The sequence below is a fragment of the Pelophylax lessonae genome (genome assembly GCF_965119305.1).
Source record: "Pelophylax lessonae genome assembly, chromosome: 4".
Lineage (NCBI taxonomy): Eukaryota > Metazoa > Chordata > Amphibia > Anura > Ranidae > Pelophylax > Pelophylax lessonae.
In genome coordinates this window covers 456,141,997-456,168,550 of record NC_138771.1, presented here as the reverse complement: position 1 = coordinate 456,168,550, position 26,554 = coordinate 456,141,997, and the positions used below count along the sequence as shown (strand labels likewise).

Below are 26,554 nucleotides of genomic sequence, written 5' to 3'. Positions count from 1 at the left end.
TCACATACAGATTTGGAAATACCATGTACCGGTACCATAAAAGTCCTCAGTGCCTCAACTCATTTCCAAATCTGTATACTTTCAGAAGAAGATAATAATTACAGCCTACTTACAGTATTTTTCTTCTAAGAGCTCTAAACTAAGAAGATTGTGGCAGAACAATTAAATTAATGATTTTAGGCTTGGAGTCCGGTGCGGGGGGACATGGGACGGGTGGCTACTCACTTTCATCCTCGGACTGTCCTTCTCTTGGTCTTTTTCTTTCTGGCTCTTTTCCTCTCTTTATGGTTTTCCTGATTTCTTGCCTGGATAATTCTAGTTCTACCCATGGAGAAGTGGGCTGTTCTTCTTCTTTTCCTTCTCCTTTTGCTCTTCTGCTTTTCTGTTTCTTTCCTCTTTTGGGGGTCTGGCTGCTGGAGGGGCATTCTTGGCTCCGGCTACGGAACCCTGGCTTGGGGTCACTGCTAGGGGCCGAGGAAGCTTTCTACTGTTTGGCCATTGGTGGGAGCCGGTTGGTTTCCCCTTCTGGGGAGAGAGGCTAGGGGGGGCTTCACCCTTCCGTGGACACAGTTTGTGCCCATTGGGGGTGTCTGGGGGGGGGAGCCCTCTGCCAGCCGATATCTTGTCGAGTTTGGTGAGTCTTCTGGACTCTTGATGTGTCTCAGGTGGAGGGGACTACGGGACTACGGCGGTTGTGATCTACTGTACTTCACGGTCTATTTATATCACTGTCGGCCTGGTTGCTAATACTGTTTGGAGTCATATTTTGTTATTTTGTTATGTATTGTTCGGAAATGAATGCCTTTGCACAGGCCACCCCCTTTTCTCTTGTCTATGTTCCCTTTTTTTACAGTTCCGAATTATGCTGTATGACTATAATACGTTGTTTAAAAATCAATAAAAAACTATTGAATACTAAATTAATGATTTTAGCCAACACCAAATACCACAGGGGAATACAGATTTCAGAATATTGTATCTTAATAGCTCTATTTTATCTGAACCTAGATCAGTTCACAGCTGTATACTGGAATATTCACTCTCCATATACTGCATTGACTCTCCTCCCCCCCCCCCCTTTAAAATCAAAAAGTGTAAAATATTGCAGCTTACCAGTCAGTCCTTAGGTGTTGCTGCAGTGTTGGTTTTATTTTTTTCACCTAGTAATCCTGGAAACAAACTTCCTTTCCCTGGGTGACAACGCTCACTCACCATACTGTATCTATGGAGGGAGCTATGGTTGTCAATACATTTCTCTCCTGCTCCAATTTACAGAAGACAGCCATGGAACAAATCATTATTTGTAATTTCAGTTTAAATGGCAGGAAGCAACAAGTACATTGCATTTCTGGCAAGTTAAACAGGTATTTTCTGTTACTGCCTAAAGCAGAACTTTAGCCATAACTTTTAAAAAAAATAATTTCTTTAGCAAGGAACATACATTCTATATTGATAATTAACCACTTCCAGACCGCCCACCGTGTAATTACATCCCTAAACATCAAACATAAGCAGCTTTCTTGGCTGTGAAGGATAGAAGGATTTAATTCTGCTTTAAGGCTGTCATCAGATTGGCCTCTACAAATTCGGCAGTGCTTACAAAAATGCGTAAAAATGGAGAGTAAATGAGCATGTGCAGAGAAGGGTGAAACGGTGTATTAATAGATTTTAAAGAGCATAGTCCCACTTTAAAGGGGAAGATTTACTAAAACTGGTACACACAGAATATGCTGCAGCTGTGCATAGTAACCAATCAGCTTCTAACTTCAGCTTGTTAAGTCATCTTTATCAAAACTGTAGCTGCTGACTTTGAATAGAAACTCACATGTCTAAAGCCTCGTACACACGCAACGACTGTTGGCCGTGAACGATCGGCTGATTTTCGGCTTGTTAGTATGATGCTTCCGACAACCGACTCCGACTTTTCGGCCGAACAAAATCTGGTGTGCATGCTATAAAATTTTTGTTGGCCGTCAACACAACGGCCGATTTTCGGTCAGTCAGTACAGATTTCGGCAGACAAAAATCTGAGGAGCAAGGCTGGGCATGCTCAGAGAAGAAAAAAACACATGGAAAGTAAACCAGCACATGACATCACTTCTGAAGTTGGTTTTTGTTGGCCGAGAAAATTCGTGTGCAGTCTAGAGCACATTTCAACCAACACAACAACACTGGACAAAAGTTGACCAATCGGTCGGCTGATAATCGTTGCGTGTGTACGAGGCATAAGGATCCAGCGCGGTCCTCGCCTGGCCAGTTTCTTTACTGGGCTTCGGTCACCGGCATACTAATTGTGGACAGCTGGCTGTGACTGCTTTTGGCTTCACAGCTGGTTGTTCACCACACTACATCATCTGAATGGTCCCACAGCTTTCTGGGAGATGTGCAGCTTCCCAGAAGGCTGTGGGGCAAGGAGGAAGGGCTGAACTTCTGCTCGGATCACCGCTGCGATCCGAACGGAAAGTGGGGGAGCTGTTACCTGTGCAAACCAGGTACCCGCTCCCCCCTAAAAAAATAAAGTGCCGAATGTGAAGGAGGAGGAAGAGCAAAAAAGTTCCTCTTTTGGTTGACGTTTCACTTTAAGATTTGACAATAAGGCTGGGTTCACACATATGAGAATTGGATGTTGATTTCCTCGCATCCAATTCGCATGGCAGGCGAGTGTGACCAGCTCTCAATGCAGCTGGTTCACACAGGTTCGGGCGGCTGTGGTCCACATTCAAAAAGGGTGCTGTGCAACTTTGGATTCCGATTCAGGTGCAAATTCAGGCTATAATTCGGACAAGATTTGCACCTGAACCGGGGAACAGGGACGCAACAGACCCCAGGCACGAACCCACGACCCAATGTGTGTGAACCTGGCCTAAAACCTAGAAGCTGATTGGTTGCTATGCACAGCTGCACCAGATTCTGTGTGCACCAGATTTAGTAAATCTCCCTAAAAATGTTCTTAGCTTGAAAAAAAAAAGAAAACTAAGGCATTACTGAATATAAAGACTGGTAAGATACAATACGTCATGTTCTATACACCTTTGGTATACAGGAGGTCATCTGGTTGCCATTCTATAAAAGAAGACAAAAATATACAGTATCTAAAAAAAACTGTAATAGGTCATTTTAACATTAAGGCCCCTTTCACACGGCTCCGTTCCGTCGATGGAGCCGTGCTGCTCAGCGGGGGATGGATCCGAGGATCCCCCGCTGAGCAGGCAGACGACAGCTCCATCTCCGCTCTGTGTGCGGAGACGGAGGTGTCAGATCCCCGCTCTCCTCTATGGGGGAATCAGATGAGTCCGTTCTCATCCGATCCGATGGACTGATGGAAAATAGGGTTTTTCCATCCTGTCCGGATTTGACGGACAGGATCGGATCAGATGGCACCGGGCGTCAGCGGACATGTCTCTGCTGACATCCGCTGCCCCATAGAGATGCATGCGGCATCTGTTCAGATCCGCCTAAAAAACTGACAGGCGGATCTGAACGGTCCGCATGTGTGAAAGGGGCCTTAATCATGAAAAACAGGTTTTGTAGCAAATGACTGTTACTGCATTTTACTAAAAGAGGATTTTTCCTTTAATGAAAGCATGAGAAAGTTGAAGCACATGTAATTACAAAAATGCAGTATTTCTTGCTGGTAAAAAAAAAAAAGTCAGAAATCCTGTATAACAGGTGTTGCATACAACAAACATTAAGTTGTTAAATACAGAGAAAGGTAAGAAAAAAAAAAAAAAAGTTTGCCCTTGCATTTTATATAACTCACTTAAATAGAAGTATTTGAATTTTTCTCTTCCAATACACTGTAGTTACACTGCCAATAGCAAAACCATCAACATGTGTCCCGTGACTCAGAGTTGTGCAATAATAATAAATGGGCAACTACAGACGACACAGATCTCTAGTGATAAGGTTAACCCTTAGCAAACGTCTTTCATATCTAAATCATACATTTTAAAAAGTACTTCCCACCTAAAAAATAGGATATCAGTTTTGTATAGTTATCTTAGTATATCTTAGATCGCCTGGAGAGTTTAGCTTATATATCGTTCTGAGAATTTCCAGATCCGCCCTAACTGCAAATAACTGCCTGTAATGACCAGCAGAGTTTCTGCACACCTAAATGACTCTGGCACACCCTAGGAAAGAGTGGCAATTTCATTATGGCTTTGTAGGAGGTGGCAGAGACCCAAGAATACTCATAACTGGAGCCCCAAAACATATTAGAAGTCCTTAGGCGCTGAAGCTCAACTAAGGCCAGGTTCACAAGCTTTCCGGCATCCCTAGGAAAAACACGCTGCTGTTCATTCTTAATGGCACCCCCAACGTTCTGAAAACTGCAGCATGTTTTCCCATGCTGGGAACTACACAGCTCTATGCGGCTTCCCTGCGTCTGTTTTTGGAAAAGATGTCGGGACCTTTTCCCTTTGTTTGCATAGGTTCAGCAGCCCATTTAAAATGTATGGGCTGCTGTGCCCAGGAAAATGTGGCTGCCAGGAAACCGGCACAGTGTAAACCTAGGCTTAAAGTGATATTAAAACAACATGTAGTACTTACCTGTTTTGTGCAGTTTTGAACTGGCACTCCTGGCCCCTCCCTCCCACCCATATAGAAAGCAGCTTGCTATGGGGGGCTCCTGAGCCACTGCTGTGTGTATTTACACATGGAGCGTGCCTTGGTCCTGCCCCCACCCTCTTCTCATTGGCTCACTGTCTGTGATCGACAGTAGAGCCAATCAGGAAGAGAAGGAGGTACCAGAGAGAGCCGCTGCTCTCGTGCACATCGCTGGATCAAGATGGGGCTCAGGTAAGTATTGGGGGGGGGGGGGGACTGCTGGGGGAGCTGCACACAGAAGGTTTTTTAAATGTATGCATTCTAAAAAACTTGAGCTTTTACAACCACTTTAAATTTAGTTACAGTGTCATAAAAAAGTAGTTTTATTTCTTTAGAAAGTGTTCGTATAAATATGTCAATTTGTCAAGATAGCTCCCCATAATTTGAGGCAAAGTAGGCCTGGAAAAGGTGGCAAAGTTAAATTATTAGGAAAAAAAATGATAAATGCATATATTTTGCAAAAAAAAAAAAAAAAAATGTGTATTTATTATTTTTTCCTGCTGGAGCCTGGAAAGCATTGCATCCATAATCTGTGGATTAGGAGAGAAAGGTTAGGCCTCTGCAGACAAGCCCTGCAGCTATTAGCCCGTACCTCCATATGCGCTGGCAGTTTGAAAGCTGACGGGTTTGTGAATAAACTACAAGCATGCTCATCAGCGTCCACACAGTTCATTCAGAACTACAAGCCATCTGCTGCGTTGGCTGACGATACTTGTAGTTCATTCATTCACAGGAAACTGAATGAATGATGTGTCTGTGTCCACGCTGTTTTTGAATTGTGACAGTGGGTGCAGGGAGAAGATCCACCACCCACTATCACACTGAGGTGGGAGACCAGGTGGAGAGGCGGCAGGTGCTGGAACATGTTACATGTTCCACCCTAAAAATAGCTGGAACGTGCAACATGTTCCAAAAGGTGAACAAATTCTTTAAAGTGATTGTAAAATCTTGTTTTTTTTTCAATAAAAATAAACATGTCATACTTATCTGCTCTGTGCAGTTGGTTTTGCACAGAGCAATCTGGATCCTCCTCTTCTCAGGTCCCCCTTCTGTGCTCCTGGCACCTCCCTCTCTTTGAGAGCCCCCACAGCAAGCAGCTTGCTATGGGGGCACCTTTGCCGAGGCACTGCTCCCTGTGTCCATTCAGACACTGAGCTGTGGTTTGGCCCCGCCCCCCTCTCTCTCCTGATTGGCCAATGACTTTGATTGACAGCAGTGGGAGCCAATGGCACCGCTGCTGTGTCTTAGCCAATTAGGAGGGGAGTCACAGATGGCTGAGACAGTAGTGAACATCGCTGGATAAAGATGAGGCTCAGGTAAGCATGGGGGGGGGGGGGGCTGAGGTGGGCTGCTGCACACAGAAGGTTTATTACTTTAATAGAATAGAATGCATTTAAATGAAAAAAAAAACTGACTTTACAACCCCTTTAAGTTCCATTGCAGTAGACAATTGTGCATATCTAAACACTGTTAGTTTGCTGACAGGAGTAGAGAGAACAAGGCTGCACTCTAAAGAAAACCCAACCACCACCTCTGATACATTTCATCCACAAAACTGGGCTTAATAGCAGAGGTGTAATGGTGAAACTTGTCAAAGGAGGTCCCAGGCAAGAATTCTCTGTGTTGTCCGGATGAATAAAGTTACCAGCATTTTAATTTTCCTTGGATTTGTGTAGTCTGTGCGGCATATGATTTGCTTCTTCTGGCGTTCAACACCTGATCCTCCATGAGGATGACCGGATTCTGTGCTTGGGAGCAATGTTCCCTATACCAGGCATCTCCAGACTACAGCCCTCCAGCTGTTGCAGAACTAAATGAGGTATTGTAAAACTCTGACATTTACAGACATGACTAGGCATGATGGGAATTGTAGTTTGTGAACAACTCAAGGGCCATAGTTTGGAGACCCCTGTCCTATACTATAGCATTAAGACTATAGCATTAAGACCTGCCTAAAGCTCAGTTTTAATAAGGCATCACAATAAGAGCAAAGATGCTACCCAAAGTAACAGGTATCAGCCAATCAGAAATGAACCTACTGAAGTGAGCACAGTAAAAATTGTATTTAAATTGTCTGACATGGGTAATTGCACACTGCATACTGTTTTTGTTCTTAAAAGGAAATATTTCAATAGGGATACTGGTTCTGGTGACACTCCAGGATTCCCTCACTTTGGAGAGGGATTTTCTCTCAATTCCGGTTTTGGCTATGGAACAGGAAATGAAGGGAAATCTCCCCAATGAGATACAAATGGAAAAAAATAAAATGACAGGGGTTATAATAACCCTTCCTTACTCAATCCAAAAATGAAAAAAAAAAAAAAAAAAAAAAAAACAGTTTTGCCTTTGGTTCTACTTTAAAGCGTTAAAATAATGTTCCCACAAGGTTTAATTCCTCTTTTGCCTCCTCCTAGTTAGTTACCTGGATCTCTTTCTGAGACCCACATCTCTATTTACATCCCTCTTCTGACTCCTTGATCTGATATCCATGCCTGTGCAGTTCAGCCACACAGACATTCTATGGTGCTGGCAGCTGAATCAGCTCCTATCCTCCTCGCAGCCCCAAAAGGAGTCTGTAGACCAACCTTGGCAGGCCTGATCATCAGATCAGGAAGCCAGCAGGGAGAGCAAAACGCTACAAGCCTCTGAGTGAGATCTACGTAGGCAATGCAGGGAAGACTAGACCTACTTATCCTTTAAACATTTTTTCAATGTTTGATATCTACAAGGACATGCTTAAATAGTCCTATATTGAACTGACACATATATTATATATACAGTGCCTTGTGAAAGTATTCGGCCCCCTTGAACTTTGCGACCTTTTGCCACATTTCAGGCTTCAAACAAAAGGTATAAAACTGTAATTTTTTGTGAAGAATCAACAACAAGTGGGACACAATCATAAAGTGGAAGGAAATTTATTGGATATTTCAAACTTTTTTAACAAATAAAAAAACTGAAAAATTGGGCGTGCAAAATTATTCAGCCCCCTTAAGTTAATACTTTTTAGCGCCACCTTTTGCTGCGATTACAGCTGTAAGTTGCTTGGGGTATGTCTCTATCAGTTTTGCACATCGAGAGACTGAAATTTTTGCCCATTCCTCCTTGCAAAACAGCTCGAGCTCAGTGAGGTTGGATGGAGAGCGTTTGTGAACAGCAGTTTTCAGTTCTTTCCACAAATTCTTGATTGGATTCAGGTCTGGACTTTGACTTGGCCATTGGATATGTTTATTTGTGAACTATTCCATTGTAGATTTTGCTTTATGTTTTGGATCATTGTCTTGTTGGAAGACAAATCTCCATCCCAGTCTCAGGTCTTTTGCAGACTCCAAGGTTTTCTTCCAGAATGGTCCTGTATTTGGCTCCATCCATCTTCCCATCTTCCCTGTCCCTGCTGAAGAAAAGCAGGCCCAAACCATGATGCTGCCACCACCATGTTTGACAGTGGGTATGGTGTGTTCAGGGTGATGAGCTGTGTTGCTTTTACGCCAAACATAACGTTTTGCATTGTTGCCAAAATTTTGATTTTGGTTTCATCTGACCAGAGCACCTTCTTCCACACATGTTTGGTGTGTCTCCCAGGTGGCTTGTGGCAAACTTTAAACGACACTTTTTATGGATATCTTTAAGAAATGGCTTTCTTCTTGCCACTCTTCCATAAAGGCCAGATTTGTGCAGTATACGACTGATTGTTGTCCTATGGACAGAGTCTCCCACCTCAGCTGTAGATCTCTGCAGTTCATCCAGAGTGATCATGGGCCTTTTGGCTGCATCTCTGATCAGTCTTCTCCTTGTATGAGCTGAAAGTTTAGAGGGACGGCCAGGTCTTTGTAGATTTGCAGTGGTCTGATACTCCTTCCATTTCTATATTATCCTTTGCACAGTGCTCCTTGGGATGTTTAAAGCTTGGGAAATCTTTTTGTATCCAAATCCGGCTTTAAACTTCTCCACAACAGTATATCGGACCTGCCTGGTGTGTTCCTTGTTCTTCATGATGCTCTCTGTGCTTTAAACGGACCTCTGAGACTATCACAGTGCAGGTGCATTTATACGGAGACTTGATTACACACAGGTGGATTCTATTTATCATCATTAGTCATTTAGGTCAACATTGGATCATTCAGAGATCCTCACTGAACTTCTGGAGAGAGTTTGCTGCACTGAAAGTAAAGGGGCTGAATAATTTTGCACGCCCAATTTTTCAGTTTTTTATTTGTTAACAAAGTTTGAAATATCCAATAAATTTAGTTCCACTTCATGATTGTGTCCCACTTGTTGTTGATTCTTCACAAAAAATTACAGTTTGATATCTTTATGTTTGAAGCCTGAAATGTGGCAAAAGGTTGCAAAGTTCAAGGGGGCCGAATACTTTCGCAAGGCAGTGTATGTATATATATATATATATATATATATATATATATATATAAATAAAATAAATCATACACAGTATTCATTATACAAGGAACAAGTTTCACAAAACCACCTATGAATTAGAGCTATACAGTATAGTGTTGCTTTATTTAAAATTACTTTGTTAGCAGAGATCAATTGAAAAATCCTTGCTGAACTGGATTCGAACCTTCTATTGCCGGCTTAAGTATAGCCACTAATATTTTAGGTTACCCTCAAGTGTAGAATATACTCACGTTGTGCTGCTGCTACTGTGCTCTCCAATGCGTTCATACTGTCCAGCTCTAGAGGGAACGTTGTTGATTGCTGGTGAATGTTCCTCAGTAGGGCTAGAGTCAGTGGAGCTGTAGTCATTGTACATGTCATTCCTCAGCCTGGTGGTAGCCATGGTTCCTAAAATTGCAAGAACATTACTAGAATAATCCACAAAGGTTTGTGGACAATATTATAATATTTTATCTTTGTAAAATGGATATAATCCCTAACAAAGAACTTCTCTTATTTACTCCCTTTTAAGAGGCTCCTGCAGGAGAAAATAAATGCACATTTTTTTTCCTGCAAAAAAATTTATTGTTTATTGCATTTATTATTTTTTTTCTGTAAAAGGTAAACTTATCCTTTTAATATTTGTATTCCCCATACTACTAGCCTTAGTAAATAGATAGAACGGTGCATTACATTTACTTTTTAACTTTTTTTTTTTTTTTTAATTTTTAACATTACTCCAGTTGCTTTCTGGTTTCTGTCATAGGCCAAAATTATATACATCTCATTAGTCTTCATTGGCCATTCTTCTTCCTTCATCTGGAGGAGGAGCTTACTCAGCTAACCACACCTTCATGCCTGAGCTAAGGGCAGAAGGATTTCAGGAAGTAAAATGCTACATTAATCATTTGCTCTTACTCCAATTGGCCGTGGCTAGAAATGCTAGGGCCTGATTTTCCAAATTAAGCATGGAGACATGGATGGGTAGAGGAGTTTGCTGTAACTATTAAAAAATGAACTAAACAGCATTTTAAGTTTGTGGTGCTCAGATACAGTTATGGCGCTTTTCCACTGCATGGAACCGAACGGTTCGGCTCGCTTTTGTGCTTTTCCACTGCATGGTACCGCATGGTACGGTGTTGGAACGGTACGGTACGGCGGTGCTTTTCCACTACATGGAACCGAACGGTACGGCTCGCTTAAACAGTACCACCTTGGTTGTGGTTCCAAGAGGGCCGTACCGGTACCATATCCCACAATCCTTTGCATGCAGCCTTGACTGTTTGTCACTACTAGCCACTGATTGGTCAGAGAATCGTTGTTATCCCACCCACTTACTATTAGTGGAAAAGCAAACCATACCAAACCGTACTGAACCGTTCCAACACTGTACCATGTGGTACCATGCAGTGGAAAACCAAACCGAGCCAAGCAGGGCCGAGTGGAGCCGAGCCGGTACTTGCAGTGGAAAAGTGCCATTAAAGTGGTTGTTAACCCTCACACATACCAAGTGAAGTGAACAGCCTCAGATGATACACAGAGATAAAACAAATCCTTCTACATAGCTTTAACTTGTTTTTCTGTAGTCTCTTGTCTACACCCCTTCAAAAAGGCAGATTGTGATTACAATCTTTCTTCATCTGTCAGGAAAACCGAGGAGTGGGTGGAGAGACTGCAGTTACAGTGTGTGAGAGCTGATTGGAAGAAAAGTAACACACCCCCTTCACACAGAAGAACTGTGCCATGAATAGACAAGCTGTCTGCTGAGCTCTCCTCCCCCTCCCTCCCCACCGAAATGCATTTCAGGTTTCAGAAAACTTCTCAGAAGTAACTCATGCTGATAACAGAGGGAAGAAGCACCAGAGAGAAACTACACTTAGAGCTTGGAGAGAGATAAGTAAACAATACAGATATATGTGCTTTGCTCAAATTCAATTACTGGATTTTACAACCACTTAAGATTCCGCTTTAAACATTTTTTCCAGATACTACAGTCACCATTGATAAATCTGGAGAATAAGTTTCATTTTTGTAGTAGTTCCTCATAACTTAATTTTGTTGAACTCTCTCCAATTCAAGGAAATTTTTTTTAAGGACTGGTGACCAAAACTGTACAGCATGTTAAAAAAAAAAAAGAAGAGGTCAGTGTTTTGTGAAGTGGTAGAATTACTGTTTTATCTCTTGAGTAAATACATTTTCAATTGCATGCAGAGAGTCTGCTAGCCCATCTAGATGCAGCAAGGAATTGCATGCTATTGCGGAGTCTGTATTACACAAAGACCCACAGCTTCCCCTAGTTAGTAACTTGCGTGGTTTTTTTATTTTGTTAACTCCCTGGTGTATTACTTCACATTTTTCAATATTAAAGAGAAATATAGCCTAAGCTTTTTTTGGTGAGACCTCTCTTCTGAATGCACTTCCTTCTACAATCCTGTGACCCAGTTTGAGCAGACAGCGGGCTAATGTCCACTGTCGGTTAATGTCACACAGCCACTCCAAGTTCTGGAACGATCCTGACCATATTGTTGGAATCCACCCAGATGCCTTATCGGCAGCTGGCTCAGCCTGATGCCGAGAACTGAAACCAGCTGTGTTCTCTCTGGCCCGATGCTCCAGTGAGCACTGGAGGGGCAGAGCCTAGAGCGGTAGCTAAAAGTCACCGCTCACTGTTCCAGGAAGACTGAGAACTGAGTGATCAGCAGTCATATGATCACCTAGTTCTCCCCTGCGGGGGACAGCTCCAGCATAAGACAGATGCTGCAGCATGGAGACAAGTATAAATGTTTTTTTTTTTTTTATTCCCATACTTCTTTAAACCTCATCTGCCTTATAGCTGCCCACCCCTCTATTTTCTCGAGGTCTTCATATCCTGCAGTCTATATCCTGCAGTGAAGTTTTTGATCTGTTTAGCTTTGCATCATCAGCAAACAGAACTGGACTCAGGACAGAGCCCTAGGGCATACCACTCACAACCCTACACTATTTAGAAAATTAGACATTTCTCTATACTTTCTGAATGCATCCCTGTGACCAGCTTCCTATCCATGTACATACAATCTCTTCATTGCCATACATTCCATGCAAATATAGTGCCTTGAAAAAGTATTCATACATCTTGACATTTTCCACATTTTGTCATGTTACAACCAAAAACATAAATGTATTTGATTGGGATTTTTTGTGATCGACCAACACAAAGTGGCACATAATTGTGAAGTGGAAGAAAAATGATAAATGTTTTTCAAATTTTTTTACAAATAAATATGTGAAAAGTGTGGCGTGTATTTGTTCTCAGCCCCCCTGAGTCAATACTTTGTAGAACTACCTTTCACTGCAATTACAGCTGCAAGTTTTTTTGGGGATGATACCAGCTTTATACATCGAGAGTGAAATTTTTGCCCATTCTTCTTTGCAAAGCTCAGTCAGATTTGATGGAGAGCGTCTGTGAACAGCAATTTTCAAGTCTTGCCACAGATTCCCAATTGGATTTAGGTCTAGACTTTGATTGGGCCATTCTAACACAAGAATATGCTTTGATCTAAACTATTCCATTGTAGCTCTGGCTGTAGGTTTAGGGTCGTTGTCCTACTAAAAGGTGAACATCCACCCCAGCCTCAAGTCTTTTGCAGACTTGAATAGGTTTTCTTCTAAGATTGCCCTGTATTTGGCTTTGACATTACTCGACTTCAATTGTGGATGATGAGATTCTTCTTCCTGTATACATCTGATAGTGGCGTTTGTGATGCTGGATATGGAGGTGTTTGAGTAGCTGAATTAAGTTGAAAATGCTTGAGGGTCCTCTTTATAACCTTAGTTTCATCTCCTGTCCGGAGTTGATGGATATTTTGGCTACAGGTGGTCTTATTTTCAATTTTTAAAAGGTCCTATTTTGCAATGCATCCGATCCTATATTCAAAAGACTCCTGAACCTTTTCTTGATATACGCTGACCTGATCCACACAGCAATTATTTCGAGTTAGAAGATATCTAAAGGGCTTATACTCTTGAAGGCTCATACATTATTGGATCCTGAAGAAGCTCGCTTTGTGGGCAAAACGTGTCGATCCATCTATTGCATGATGACATGTAGAATGTGCAATACGTATGATCCTACTATTGTATGATGACATGCCGAATGTGTAATACATATTTTATATGTTATACATGTTTGTCTTTTAAGAAAAAAAATGTCTCTGTGTTTCTGAATAAAATATATAAAACTTTTAAAATTATCTTTCCGGTATTTTGGGCACATTTAAATCCCCACTTTCTAGAGTCTTTCTGGTGGTTTACCTTCGTTCCCCCAGTGAGACCTGGTATCCACTATTTTCTGTATTTGGCTCCATCCATCTTCCCATCAACTCTGACCAGCTTTCCTGTCGATGCTGAAGAAAAGCATCTCCACAACATGATGCTGCCACCACCGTGTTTCACGGTGGGTATGGTGTGTTCAAAGTAATGTGCAGTGCTAGTTTTATGTCCCACAGAGTTTTACTTTAAGGCCAAAAAGTTCAATTTTGGTCTCATCAAACCAGAGCACCTTCTTCCACATGTTTGCGGTGTCTCCCACATGGCTTCTCGCAAATTGCAAATGGGACTTCCTATGGCTTTCTTCTTGCCACTCTTCCATAAAGGCCAGATTTGTGGAGTGTACGACTAATAGTTATCCTTCTCCCACCTGAGCCGTGGATCTCTGCAGCTCCTCTAGAGTTACCATGGGCCTCTTGGCTGCTTTCTCAATTAATGCTCTCCTTGCCTGGCCTGTCAGTTTAGGTGGACGTCCATGTCTTGGTAGGTTTGCAGTTGTGCCATACTCTTTCCATTTTCGGACGATTGCTTGAACAGTGCTCTGTGAGATGTTTAAAGCTTGGGATATTTTTTTATAACCTAACCCTGCTTTAAACTTCTCCACAACTTTATCCCCGACTTGTCTGGTGTGTTCCTTGGCCTTCATGATGCTGTTTGTTGATGAAGATTACCTAACAAACTTCTGAGGGCATCAAAGAACAGCTGTGTTTATACTGAAATTAAAATTACACACAGGTGGACTCCATTTACTAATTAGGTGACTTCTGATGGCACTTGGTTACACTATATTTTAGTTGGGGGTATCAGAGTAAAGGGGGCTGAATATAAATGCACGCCACTCTCAGATATTTGTAAAAATATTTGAAAACCATTTATCATTGTCCTTCCACTTCACAATTATGTGCCACTTTGTGTTGGTTTAAATGTGAATGGAGCCTAAAGCAGTTAACGTCAGTAAGGTCTCATGCACACTGGACGTTTTTACAGCAGCTGCTTTTGGCGTCAAGACGTTTTTTTCCCTGCAGCCAATAAACTCCCTAGCATGTTATCCTATGTGTCCATGCACACACAGGCTGTTATCAGCAGTTTTTGGCAGGGGCGTTTTTTCTGGCTGAAAAAAAAAAAAAACGAAAACTAGTGGGTTTTGAGTGGCGTTCTTCAGCTGTAAAAACGCTCTAACGTCAATAAACGCTGATAAACTCCAAAAAACGCCAGTTGGCAGCGTTTTTTATTTCATTGCTTTTTTAAGCCTGGGTTCAACACTGGTGCATGCTGAACACCGGATGTGACTTGCACCAAAAATGCACGCCATTCCTGTGCACATCACCTGTGATGTCTGTGCGATGAGATTTGAGCCATAGATTTTGTATGGCTCAAATTGCATCACATTTGCACCAAAATGTTGTAGGACCCTTTTTTCTCCACACCTAATCACACTGCATGGGTGTGAACACCCATGTGATGCGATTCTGGCAAGCGCACTGCGTTTTGCAATCTGTTTCGGAATATCGTTCATGGAACATGAAGCCCCTGCTGACACTATGCTGATTTGGCATGCGATTTGTCATGTCAAATCTGAGCCTACTGCTGGCAACGGTTCATACTGAGGGCGAGTTTGAAATCATTCAGCTGAACACGCATGATTTCAAACTCGCATGTCAGTACGCATTCGGGGGCGATTTGACAGACATCTGTATGGGTTCATGCACAGATGTCTATTGAAATCGCCCTGAAATCGCCAAATATAGTGCAGAAACTACTTTTGGGAATCGGTGCGGGGCCGCAAAGTCAGGGTTGCACCAATTCGGACAGGGACGTTGCCGGCAATAGGCTCCGATTTGGCATGCAGTTTAATATGTCAAATCTGCCCGATATGAACGGGGGCTTAATGTTTTATGAACGACCCCCCGAAACAGATTGCAAAATGCAGTGAGCTTGACAGAATCGCATTGCATGGGTGTTCACACCCATCCGATGCAATTTTGATGCCGGAAAAAAAAAAAAGGGACCACATTTGCACCAAAATGTTGTAGGACCCTTTTTCCCCGCACCTATCTTATCGCATTGTTGTGAACACCCATGCGATGCAATTCTGGCAAGCATTGCATTGTGGGAAAGTGGGAGTTACTAAAATAGAAGAGAGGTGATTTTTAGCTAAAAACACTAAAAATCGCTGGAAAAATGCTGAAGAACACACTACAAAGCTACTGGCATTTTTATAACGTCCAGCGGGCATGAGGCCTAAATCTGGTTGCATTTGTTAACCCCTTCCATACCGCGCCATAGTAAAATGACGGCGGCAGGATCTCCCCGCTACTGCGCGCCCCCGGGGGCGCGCAGCGATCGGGGGTGAGGCTCGTCCCTTGGACTGAGCCCAACCCCGATCACAGTAAACAGCCAATGAAATTGGCTGTTTACCACGTGATCGGCTGTGTCAATCACAGACGATCACATGAGCGGCTCCAGCGCGAGCCGCTCGTTCCCTTCTCAATGCACGCCCCTGGGGGCGCGCAGCGCGCCGATCGGGGACGAGGCTCGTCCCTCGGACAGAGCCCATCCCCGATCTAGGTAAAGAGCCAATGAAATTGGCTCTTTACCCCGTGACCGGCTGTGTCCAATCACAGCCGGTCACAAATGTCAACAGAGAACACGGTAACTAGCTGTCACCGTGTTCTCCTCCTCACACACTGATCCTGTGTGAGGAGGAGATTGTGGTAACAGCTAGTTACCAAATACAGTGCACCCCAAACACACTGATTGCCCCCCCTAATAAAGAGCACCTGTCACTAGCCCATCAAAGCACCTGTCACTAGCCCATCAAAGTACCTGTCACTAGCCCATCAAAGTACCCAAGTACCTGTCACCAGCCCATCAGGTACTCTGATGACAGGTACTCGGGTACTCTGATGGGCTGGTGACAGGTACTTGGGTACTCTGATGGGTAGGTGACAGGTACTCGGGTACTCTGATGGGTAGGTGACAGGTACTCCGATGACGGGTACTCGGGTACTCTGATGACGGGTACTCGGGTACTTTGAGTACCTGTCACCGGAGTACCCGAGTACCCGTCACCGGAGTACCCGAGTACCCGTCATCGGAGTACCCGAGTACCCGTCATCGGAGTACCCGAGTACCTGAGTATCTGTCACCTACCCATCAGAGTACCCGAGTACCTTCCACCTGCTCATCAGAGTACCTCACACCTGAAGTACCTGAGTACTTTCCATCTGCTCATAAGTACCCATCACTACTCATCAGTACTCATCAGTACCCATCAGTATCAGTACTGATCATCCGTACCCATCAGTACAGTATCAGTATCACCTATCAGTATCAGTACTACTCATCAGTACCTATCACCTGCCTGTCACCTGCCCATAAGAGTACCCGAGTACCTGTCACCTGCCTATCGGAGTACTCGAGTACCTGCCACTTGCTCATCAGTACCAGAGTACCTGTCACCTGCCCAGCAAAGTACCCAAGTACCTGTCACCCTTCATACAGCCACCATGTCTAAGTCCAAAAAGGTTTATATACGTCCTCCGTTTAAACCTAAATACCGGTGTTATGGCAGCAGATAGCTGCCATAACCCTGGTATTTTTTTAAACGGTGGACGGTTGGCTTTCCGATAAGGGCGGTCCCAGCAGCGGATTCGCCGCGGGATCACCCTTCCGGGGTGGCGGAAGAGGTGCCCCCCCCCCCTCCCGCCGCATTCTGGTCCTTTTCCCCGCTTACCGGACCCGCCGGCAGCGGGGAAAACGATCCGGTCCCGGATCCTCACAGACAGGATGTCGAGTGAGGGCAAGCTTGCCCTCACTCGACTCTATGGTCTTGGAGGACCGGAGCTACGGCAAACGTCGTTGTCTAGCAACCAGTTTAAAGGTCCCTTTTTTTTTTTTTTCATTTTATTTAATTTTTTTTTATTATTTATTTATTTTTTTTTTTCTATCTCTTAGTGTACTTGTGAGATCTGAGGACTTTTTGACCCCAGATCTCACAAAAAAAAGAGGTCCTGTCGTGCTTTTTTCTATTACAAGTAATGTTTACATTTCTTGTAATAAAAATAAATATGATCAATTTTTTTTTTCTTTAAAAACAGTGTAAAAATAAAAAATAATAAATAAAATAAAAAGTAAAAAAAAAAAAATTAAAGCGCCCTGTCCCCGTGAGCTCGCGCGCAGAAGCGAACGCATACGGAAACCCCGCCCACATATGTAAACAGTGTTCAAACTACACATGTGAGGTATCGTCGCGATAGTTAGAGCAAGAGCAATAATTTGAGCCCTAGACCTCCTCTGTAACTCTAAGATAGCAACCTGTAGACATTTTTAAAATGTCGCCTATGGGGATTTTTAAGTACCAAAGTTTGTCACCATTCTGTGAGCGTGCGCAATTTTGAAGCATGACATGTTGGGTATCTATTTACTCGGCGTAACATTATCTTTCACATTATGGAAAACAATTGGGCTAACTTTACTGGTTTCTTATTTTTTAATTCAAAAAAGTGAATTTTTTCCAAAAAAAATTGCGTTTGGAAGACCGCTGCGCAAATACGATGTGATAAAAAATATTGCAATAATCTCCATTTTATTCTCTAGGGTCTCTGCTAAAAAAAAATATATAATGTTTTGGGGTTCCAAGTAGTTTTCTTGCAAAAACAACTGATTTTAGCTTGTAAACACCAAATGTCAAAAATAGGCCCAGGCAAGTGGCTAGGATGCATGATGGTGCTCCTTGGATGTTGGGCCCCTCTATATGGCTAGGCGGTGAAAAAGTCTCACACATGGTATTGCCATACTCAGGAGGAGTGGCAGAATGTATTTTGGGGTGTCATTTTTGCTATGTACATGCTATGTGTTAGGAATATCCTGTAAATTGACAACTTTGTGTAAAAAAAAAAAGTTTTTATTTTTTTCCCACATTTTCCAAAAACTTGTCGAAAAAAATGACATGTTCAAAGGACCCATAATGCCTCATAGAATATACGTTGGAGTGTTTGCTTTCCAAAATTGGGTCATTTTGTGGACTTTTCCATTGTATTGGTGCTCTAGGGCCTTGAAAAGTGTGATAGATAGTAAGAAAGTTTTATGTGTATTTATGCTCCTAAAATGCCTTATGGTGCTACTTGGACGTGGAGTCTCTTTTTGTGGCCAGGCTGTGTAAAAGTCTCACACATGTGGTATCACCATACTCAGAAGGAGTAGCAGAATTAATTTTGGGGTGTCATTTTTGCTGTGTACATGCTATGTGTTAGAAATAGCTTTTAAATTGACAACGTTTTGGGAAAAAAAAGAAAAAAAACTAAATTTTTCTTCATTTTCCCAAGAATTGTGGGAAAAAATTATAACTTCAAAAAACTCACCATGCCTCTTACTAAATACCTTGGACTGTCTACTTTACAAAAAGGGGTCATTTGGGGGGTATTTGTACTATCCTGACATTTCAGGGCCTCAAGAAACGAGATAGGCCATCAGTACATCTGGTGTGATCAATTTTCAGTAATTAGTACCATAGCTTCTAGACTCACACAGACTAAATAATATACACTAATTTGGGTTAATTTTACCAGAGATATGTAGCATTATACATTTTGGCCCAAATGTATGAAGAAAAATTAATTTTTTGCAAAATTTTATAATAGAAACAAAAAAAAAGTTTTTTTTTTTTCAAAATTTTTGCTCTTTTTTTGCTTATATCACGAAAAAAAAAAACTCCCAGTTGTGATCAAATACCACCAAAAGAAAGCTCTATTTGTGTGAAATAAAATGATAAAAATTTTGTTTGGTTACAGTGTAGCATGACTGAGCAATTGTCATTCAAAGTGTGAGAGTGCTGAAAGCTGAAAATTGGTCTGGGCAGGAAGGGGGTCTAACTGCTCTGTATGGAAGCGGTTAATGTCTGGACAATTGCCCAGCTTAATATAGTTTAAGGTCAGCATTGACCTATTGACTGAATGAATCAAGTTACTTTTCATATGGACATCTCCGATCTAACTGTTCAATTCTCATGACTGTAATGCACTCTGCACATCTGTGTAAGTGATTGCACAATGTGCAAAATAAAGGGAACTAAAAACCAGCATTCATACTGAGTGTATACCAATGCAGAATAGTTTTCTGACCAAGCCAATTTAAACCATTATCCAGATTATTCTTGCACTTGCACAACCTAAAGACCACATATGCTGATTCTGCATCTTGTAGGAGGAATTCAATTGTAGCCGACTACACACTTCTTGGTCAGCTGGCAGGTTTAGGTTTTCAGAAGTACCATGTTGGAAAATAAATCTTTTATAATTTGTTTGTGAAAATTAAGATACAGTAGTACACAAAATAATGCCACCAATTTACTTTTACCAATTAGTCTGAGATATTCACACCATTACCCCAATAGTCATCTCTGCTCATCCAGGCGTCCCACTAATCAGCTTATTTACCTTTTTCTCCTGTACATATTCCATTCTGTCACTTTGCACTTCTCCCCTCCTATACTAAGGCCCCCACCCCACTAATCACCCCTCTTCTCTTGTACTCATGCCCTAACACCGCTAATCACCCCTCCTCCCCTGTACTCATGCCCTCACCCCACTAATCATCCCTCCTCCCCTGTACTCATGCCCTCACCCCACTAATCACCCCTCCTCCCCTGTACTCATGCCCTCACCCCACTAATTACCTCTTCTCTCCTGTACTCATGCCCTCACCCCACTAATCATCCCTCCTCCCCTGTACTCATGCCCTCACCCCACTAATCATCCCTCCTCCCCTGTACTCATGCCCTCACCCCAATAATCACCCCTCCTGTTCTCATACTGTCACCCTGCTAATCAGCCCCCCTGTTCTCATACTGTCACCCTGCTAATCACCCCTCCTGTTCTCATACTGTCACCCTGCTAATCAGCCCCCCTGTTCTCATACTGTCACCCTGCTAATCACCCCTCCTGTTCTCATACTGTCACCCTGCTAATCACCCCTCCTGTTCTCATACTGTCACCCTGCTAATCAGCCACCCTGTTCTCATACTGTCACCCTGCTAATCAGCCCTCCTGTTCTCATACTGTCACCCCAATAATCACCCCTCCTGTTCTCATACTGTCACCCTGCTAACCACCCCTCCTGTTCTCATACTGTCACCCTGCTAACCAGCCCTCCTGTTCTCATACTGTCACCCTGCTAATCAGCCCTCCTGTTCTCACACTGTCACCCCAATAATCACTCCTCCTGTTCTCATACTGTCACCCTGCTAATCAGCCCTCCTGTTCTCACAATGTCACCCCAATAATCACCCTCCTGTTCTCATACTGTCACCCTGATAATCAGCCCTCCTGTTCTCAGAATGTCACCCCAATAATCACCTCTCCTGTTCTCATACTGTCACCCTGCTAATAAGCCCTCCTGTTCTCATACTGTCACCCTGCTAATCACCCCTCCTGTTCTCATACTGTCACCCTGCTAATCACCCCTCCTGTTCTCATACTGTCACCCTGCTAATCACCCCTCCTGTTCTCATACTGTCACCCTGCTAATCAGCCCTCCTGTTCTCATACTGTCACCCTGCTAATCAGCCCTCCTGTTCTCATACTGTCACCCTGCTAATCAGCCCTCCTGTTCTCACACTGTCACCCCAATAATCACCCCTCCTGTTCTCATACTGTCACCCTGCTAATCAGCCCTCCTGTTCTCACAATGTCACCCCAATAATCACCCTCCTGTTCTCATACTGTCACCCTGATAATCAGCCCTCCTGTTCTCACAATGTCACCCCAATAATCACCTCTCCTGTTCTCATACTGTCACCCTGCTAATCAGCCCTCCTGTTCTCACAATGTCACCCCAATAATCACCTCTCCTGTTCTCATACTGTCACCCTGCTAATCAGCCCTCCTGTTCTCACAATGTCACCCCAATAATCACCTCTCCTGTTCTCATACTGTCACCCTGCTAATCAGCCCTCCTGTTCTCATACTGTCACCCCAATAATCACCCCTCCTGTTCTCATACTGTCACCCTGCTAATCAGCCCTCCTGTTCTCATACTGTCACCCCAATAATCACCCCTCCTGTTCTCATACTGTCACCCTGCTAATCACCCCTCCTGTTCTCACAATGTCACCCCAATAATCACCCTCCTGTTCTCATACTGTCACCCCAATAATCACCCCTCCTGTTCTCATACTGTCACCCCAATAATCACCCCTCCTGTTCTCATACTGTCACCCTGCTAATCAGCCCTCCTGTTCTCATACTGTCACCCTGCTAATCAGCCCTCCTGTTCTCATACTGTCACCCCAATAATCACCCCTCCTGTTCTCATACTGTCACCCTGCTAATCAGCCCTCCTGTTCTCATACTGTCACCCCAATAATCACCCCTCCTGTTCTCATACTGTCACCCTGCTAATCACCCCTCCTGTTCTCACAATGTCACCCCAATAATCACCTCTCCTGTTCTCATACTGTCACCCCAATAATCACCCCTCCTGTTCTCATACTGTCACCCCAATAATCACCCCTCCTGTTCTCATACTGTCACCCTGCTAATCAGCCCTCCTGTTCTCATACTGTCACCCTGCTAATCAGCCCTCCTGTTCTCATACTGTCACCCCAATAATCACCCCTCCTGTTCTCATACTGTCACCCTGCTAATCAGCCCTCCTGTTCTCATACTGTCACCCCAATAATCACCCCTCCTGTTCTCATACTGTCACCCTGCTAATCAGCCCTCCTGTTCTCATACTGTCACCCCAATAATCACCCCTCCTGTTCTCATACTGTCACCCCAATAATCACCCCTCCTGTTCTCATACTGTCACCCCAATAATCACCCCTCCTGTTCTCATACTGTCACCCTGCTAATCAGCCCTCCTGTTCTCATACTGTCACCCCAATAATCACCCCTCCTGTTCTCATACTGTCACCCTGCTAATCAGCCCTCCTGTTCTCACAATGTCACCCCAATAATCACCCTCCTGTTCTCATACTGTCACCCTGAATATCAGCACCCCTGTTCTCACAATGTCACCCCAATAATCACCTCTCCTGTTCTCATACTGTCACCCTGCTAATCAGCCCTCCTGTTCTCACAATGTCACCCCAATAATCACCTCTCCTGTTCTCATACTGTCACCCTGCTAATCAGCCCTCCTGTTCTCACAATGTCACCCCAATAATCACCCCTCCTGTTCTCATACTGTTACCCTGCTAATCAGCCCTCCTGTTCTGACAATGTCACCCCAATAATCACCTCTCCTGTTCTCATACTGTCACCCCAATAATCACCCCTCCTGTTCTCATACTGTCACCCCAATAATCACCCCTCCTGTTCTCATACTGTCACCCTGCTAATCAGCCCTCCTGTTCTCATACTGTCACCCTGCTAATCAGCCCTCCTGTTCTCATACTGTCACCCCAATAATCACCCCTCCTGTTCTCATACTGTCACCCTGCTAATCAGCCCTCCTGTTCTCATACTGTCACCCCAATAATCACCCCTCCTGTTCTCATACTGTCACCCTGCTAATCAGCCCTCCTGTTCTCATACTGTCACCCCAATAATCACCCCTCCTGTTCTCATACTGTCACCCTGCTAATCAGCCCTCCTGTTCTCATACTGTCACCCCAATAATCACCCCTCCTGTTCTCATACTGTCACCCTGCTAATCAGCCCTCCTGTTCTCATACTGTCACCCCAATAATCACCCCTCCTGTTCTCATACTGTCACCCTGCTAATCAGCCCTCCTGTTCTCATACTGTCACCCCAATAATCACTCCTCCTGTTCTCATACTGTCACCCCAATAATCACCCCTCCTGTTCTCATACTGTCACCCTGCTAATCAGCCCTCCTGTTCTCACAATGTCACCCCAATAATCACCTCTCCTGTTCTCATACTGTCACCCTGCTAATCAGCCCTCCTGTTCTCACAATGTCACCCCAATAATCACCTCTCCTGTTCTCATACTGTCACCCTGCTAATCAGCCCTCCTGTTCTCACAATGTCACCCCAATAATCACCCCTCCTGTTCTCATACTGTTACCCTGCTAATCAGCCCTCCTGTTCTCATACTGTCACCCTGCTAATCAGCCCTCCTGTTCTCATACTGTCACCCCAATAATCACCCCTCCTGTTCTCATACTGTCACCCTGCTAATCAGCCCTCCTGTTCTCATACTGTCAACCCAATAATCACCCCTCCTGTTCTCATACTGTCACCCTGCTAATCAGCCCTCCTGTTCTCATACTGTCACCCCAATAATCACCCCTCCTGTTCTCATACTGTCACCCTGCTAATCAGCCCTCCTGTTCTCATACTGTCACCCCAATAATCACCCCTCCTGTTCTCATACTGTCACCCTGCTAATCAGCCCTCCTGTTCTCATACTGTCACCCCAATAATCACCCCTCCTGTTCTCATACTGTCACCCTGCTAATCACCCCTCCTGTTCTCACAATGTCACCCCAATAATCACCCTCCTGTTCTCATACTGTCACCCTGCTAATCAGCCCTCCTGTTCTCACAATGTCACCCCAATAATCACCCTCCTGTTCTCATACTGTCACCCTGCTAATCAGCCCTCCTGTTCTCACAATGTCACCCCAATAATCACCCTCCTGTTCGCATACTGTCACCCTGCTAATCAGCCCTCCTGTTCTCACGTCACCCCAATAATCACCCCTCCTGTTCTCGTATTGTCACCCTGCTAATCAGCCCTCCTGTTCTCACAATGTCACCCCAATAATCACCTCTCCTGTTCTCATACGGTCACCCTGCTAATCAGCCCTCCTGTTCTCACAATGTCACCCCAATAATCACCTCTCCTGTTCTCATACTGTCACCCTGCTAATCAGCCCTCCTGTTCTCACAATGTCACCCCTCCTGAAGCTACCCCAACAAACTAACCTCTCATCCTGAGCTCACACTATCAGACCTCTTATACTCTGTGTGCATACCCAACCCTTCCTTTCATCATACTTACACCTCTCCTCCTGATCTCACCCCATCACACTCTTCCTCCTCCCCATAAATCAGGGTATCTAATCTAGCTGGTGCCACCATCACCTGCAGACAACTACAATCACAAAGTGAGAACAACTAAACTTGAACACCTGACCCATAGATGTCCCTGTTAATATTAGTTTATAACCCTCGTATAATATAAATACATAATAAAAAAAATGCAAGCATTAAAAGCACTGACCTACTGTGCAGCTGTTCACCATTCAAACCCCCAGTACCATCACCATGGTGACACAAGCCGGGCCTTTTCCTGCAAATCTGCTAAGTGAGTCAGATGCCAACTCGTGCCCTGTGCACAGTGCACATCCAGCTGTCAGCTCCTCCTCTACTGACGGCACTCCTCTGTCCCCTCCCTCCTGTCCCCAAGGTGTCCGGGGCCCGCCGACACTTACAGCCCGATCTCCCCCACTCTGCTCTCCTCTTCTTCCTCACTCCATTCCAGCCAGACACACATATTCCAGTCACGTGACCCGCCGATCAGCTGATCGGCTCACCGCAACATAAGCAAGGAGGTGTTGTTTTTTTTAAATCCGGTTTCTTTAACTCCTTGATAAAAAAAACTTTATTGTTCCATGAACATTATTGATAAGAACAACCATGCACCCCTGTGCACGAGGCTGAAGTTGGTTTCTTATTCGTCCAGTTTCTTATTCACTGAAGTTGGTTTCTTATTCGGCAGTTTCTTATACATTACTATGACAAATAAACCTTTTTTCCTCTTATTCCTCTGCAGTAAATCTGTTTTTTTTCTACATAAATGTTAAATATTATTTGTGAACAATCAGATTAATAAAAAAAAATCTAGATTATTTGTGTTTTTACTGAAAAAAAACAATAGTGAAAAATGGATGAAAAAATATGCATTTTGAATAAGTAACTGAGGAATTTAGGGGGTTAAACGCTGTTGGGCCACTAATCTAAGGGTGGAAATATAAAGAATAAGAAGCCCTCCATAATACCCAACTGAATCCAGCCTGGCCCAAACTGTGGATTGGCATTAAAACAGGTGCCAACCTTGCCAACTATATACATTTTCAGCATTTTGAATAAGTAACTGGTGATTTTAAGGGGTTAAACGCTGTTGGGCCACTAATCTAAGGGTGGAAATATAAAGAATAAGAACCCCTCCATAATACCCAACTGTACCCAGCCTGGTCCAAACTGTGGATTGACAAGAAAACAGGTGCCAACCTTGCCAACTATATACATTTTCATCATTTTGAATAAGTAACTGAGGAATTTAAGGGGTTAAATGCCGTTGGGCCACTGATCTAATGGTGGAAATACAAAGAGTAAGGACCCCTCCATAATACCCAACTGAATCCAGCCTGGCCCAAACTGTGGATTGGCATTAAAACAGGTGCCAACCTTAAGTTATTTTGAGGGGACAGCAAATTTACACTGTTATACAAGCTGTACATTCCCTACTTTACATTCTAGCAAAGCGTCATTTCTTCAGTGTTGTCACATGAAAAGGTATAATAAAATATTTACAAAAATGTGAGGGGTGTACTCACTTTTGTGTGATACTGTATGTTCACATAGGAACATGCATTAGGCCTCATGTACACTATAGATGCTAAACTGAAGTTTAGGGCTCATGCACACTGGATGTTTTTACAGCTGCTCCAAGGGGCGTCTGACGTTTTATTTTGCCTCTAAACACCCCTCCATGTTAGCTTATGTGTTCATGCCTTTTGAGTCTGGTATGGGTCTTAAAAGGAAACCCCATGCCAAAATGAAAAAAACATGGCATGGGGTCCCCCCAAAATCCATACCAGACCCTTATATGAGCATGCAGCCCGGAAGGTCAGGAAAGGGGAGGGGACGAGCGAGCGAGCACCTCCCCCTCCTGGACCATACCAGGCTACACGCCCTCAACTTGGTGGGGTGGGTGCTTTTGGGGCAGGGGGGGCTCTGCACCCTCCCACCCTAAAGCACCTTGTCCCCATGTTGATGGGCCTCTTCCCAACAACGCTGGGAGGTGCGGGTCTGCAGGCAGGGGACTTATCAGAATCTGAAAGCACCCAGATCCCGACCCCCCCTGATATGAATAAGCATGGGGTACATTGTGGGGTTCATTTAAAAAAGGCAGTGTAGTGTAAATAAAGACAAGACAGTTTTGAAAATTCCTTTATTAAAAATCTTCCTCCGATCTTCTCCCTCAGGTCTTCTCCGCCACCGACCCTGTCCTCCTCCGACACTGTCTCCCGTGGTTATGCCAGCTC

The 26,554-nt window shown here is 43.8% G+C and overlaps 1 protein-coding gene across 1 annotated transcript in view; it reads right to left on the bottom strand.

Annotated features, from left to right (window-relative positions):
* The window catches only part of LOC309552115 (proton-coupled amino acid transporter 1-like), a 156,971-nt gene extending 132,301 nt beyond the window's left edge, over positions 1-24,670 (bottom strand). Inside the window, exons 1-2 of the mRNA XM_082252919.1 lie at positions 24,508-24,670; positions 9,255-9,411 (exon numbers count right to left, since the gene is read on the bottom strand). Of these exons, the coding sequence (XP_082109045.1) occupies positions 9,255-9,411; positions 24,508-24,529 (179 nt within the window). The 5' untranslated portion in view covers positions 24,530-24,670. The remainder of the gene's footprint in view (positions 1-9,254; positions 9,412-24,507) is intronic.
* Positions 24,671-26,554: the final 1,884 nt, after the last annotated feature.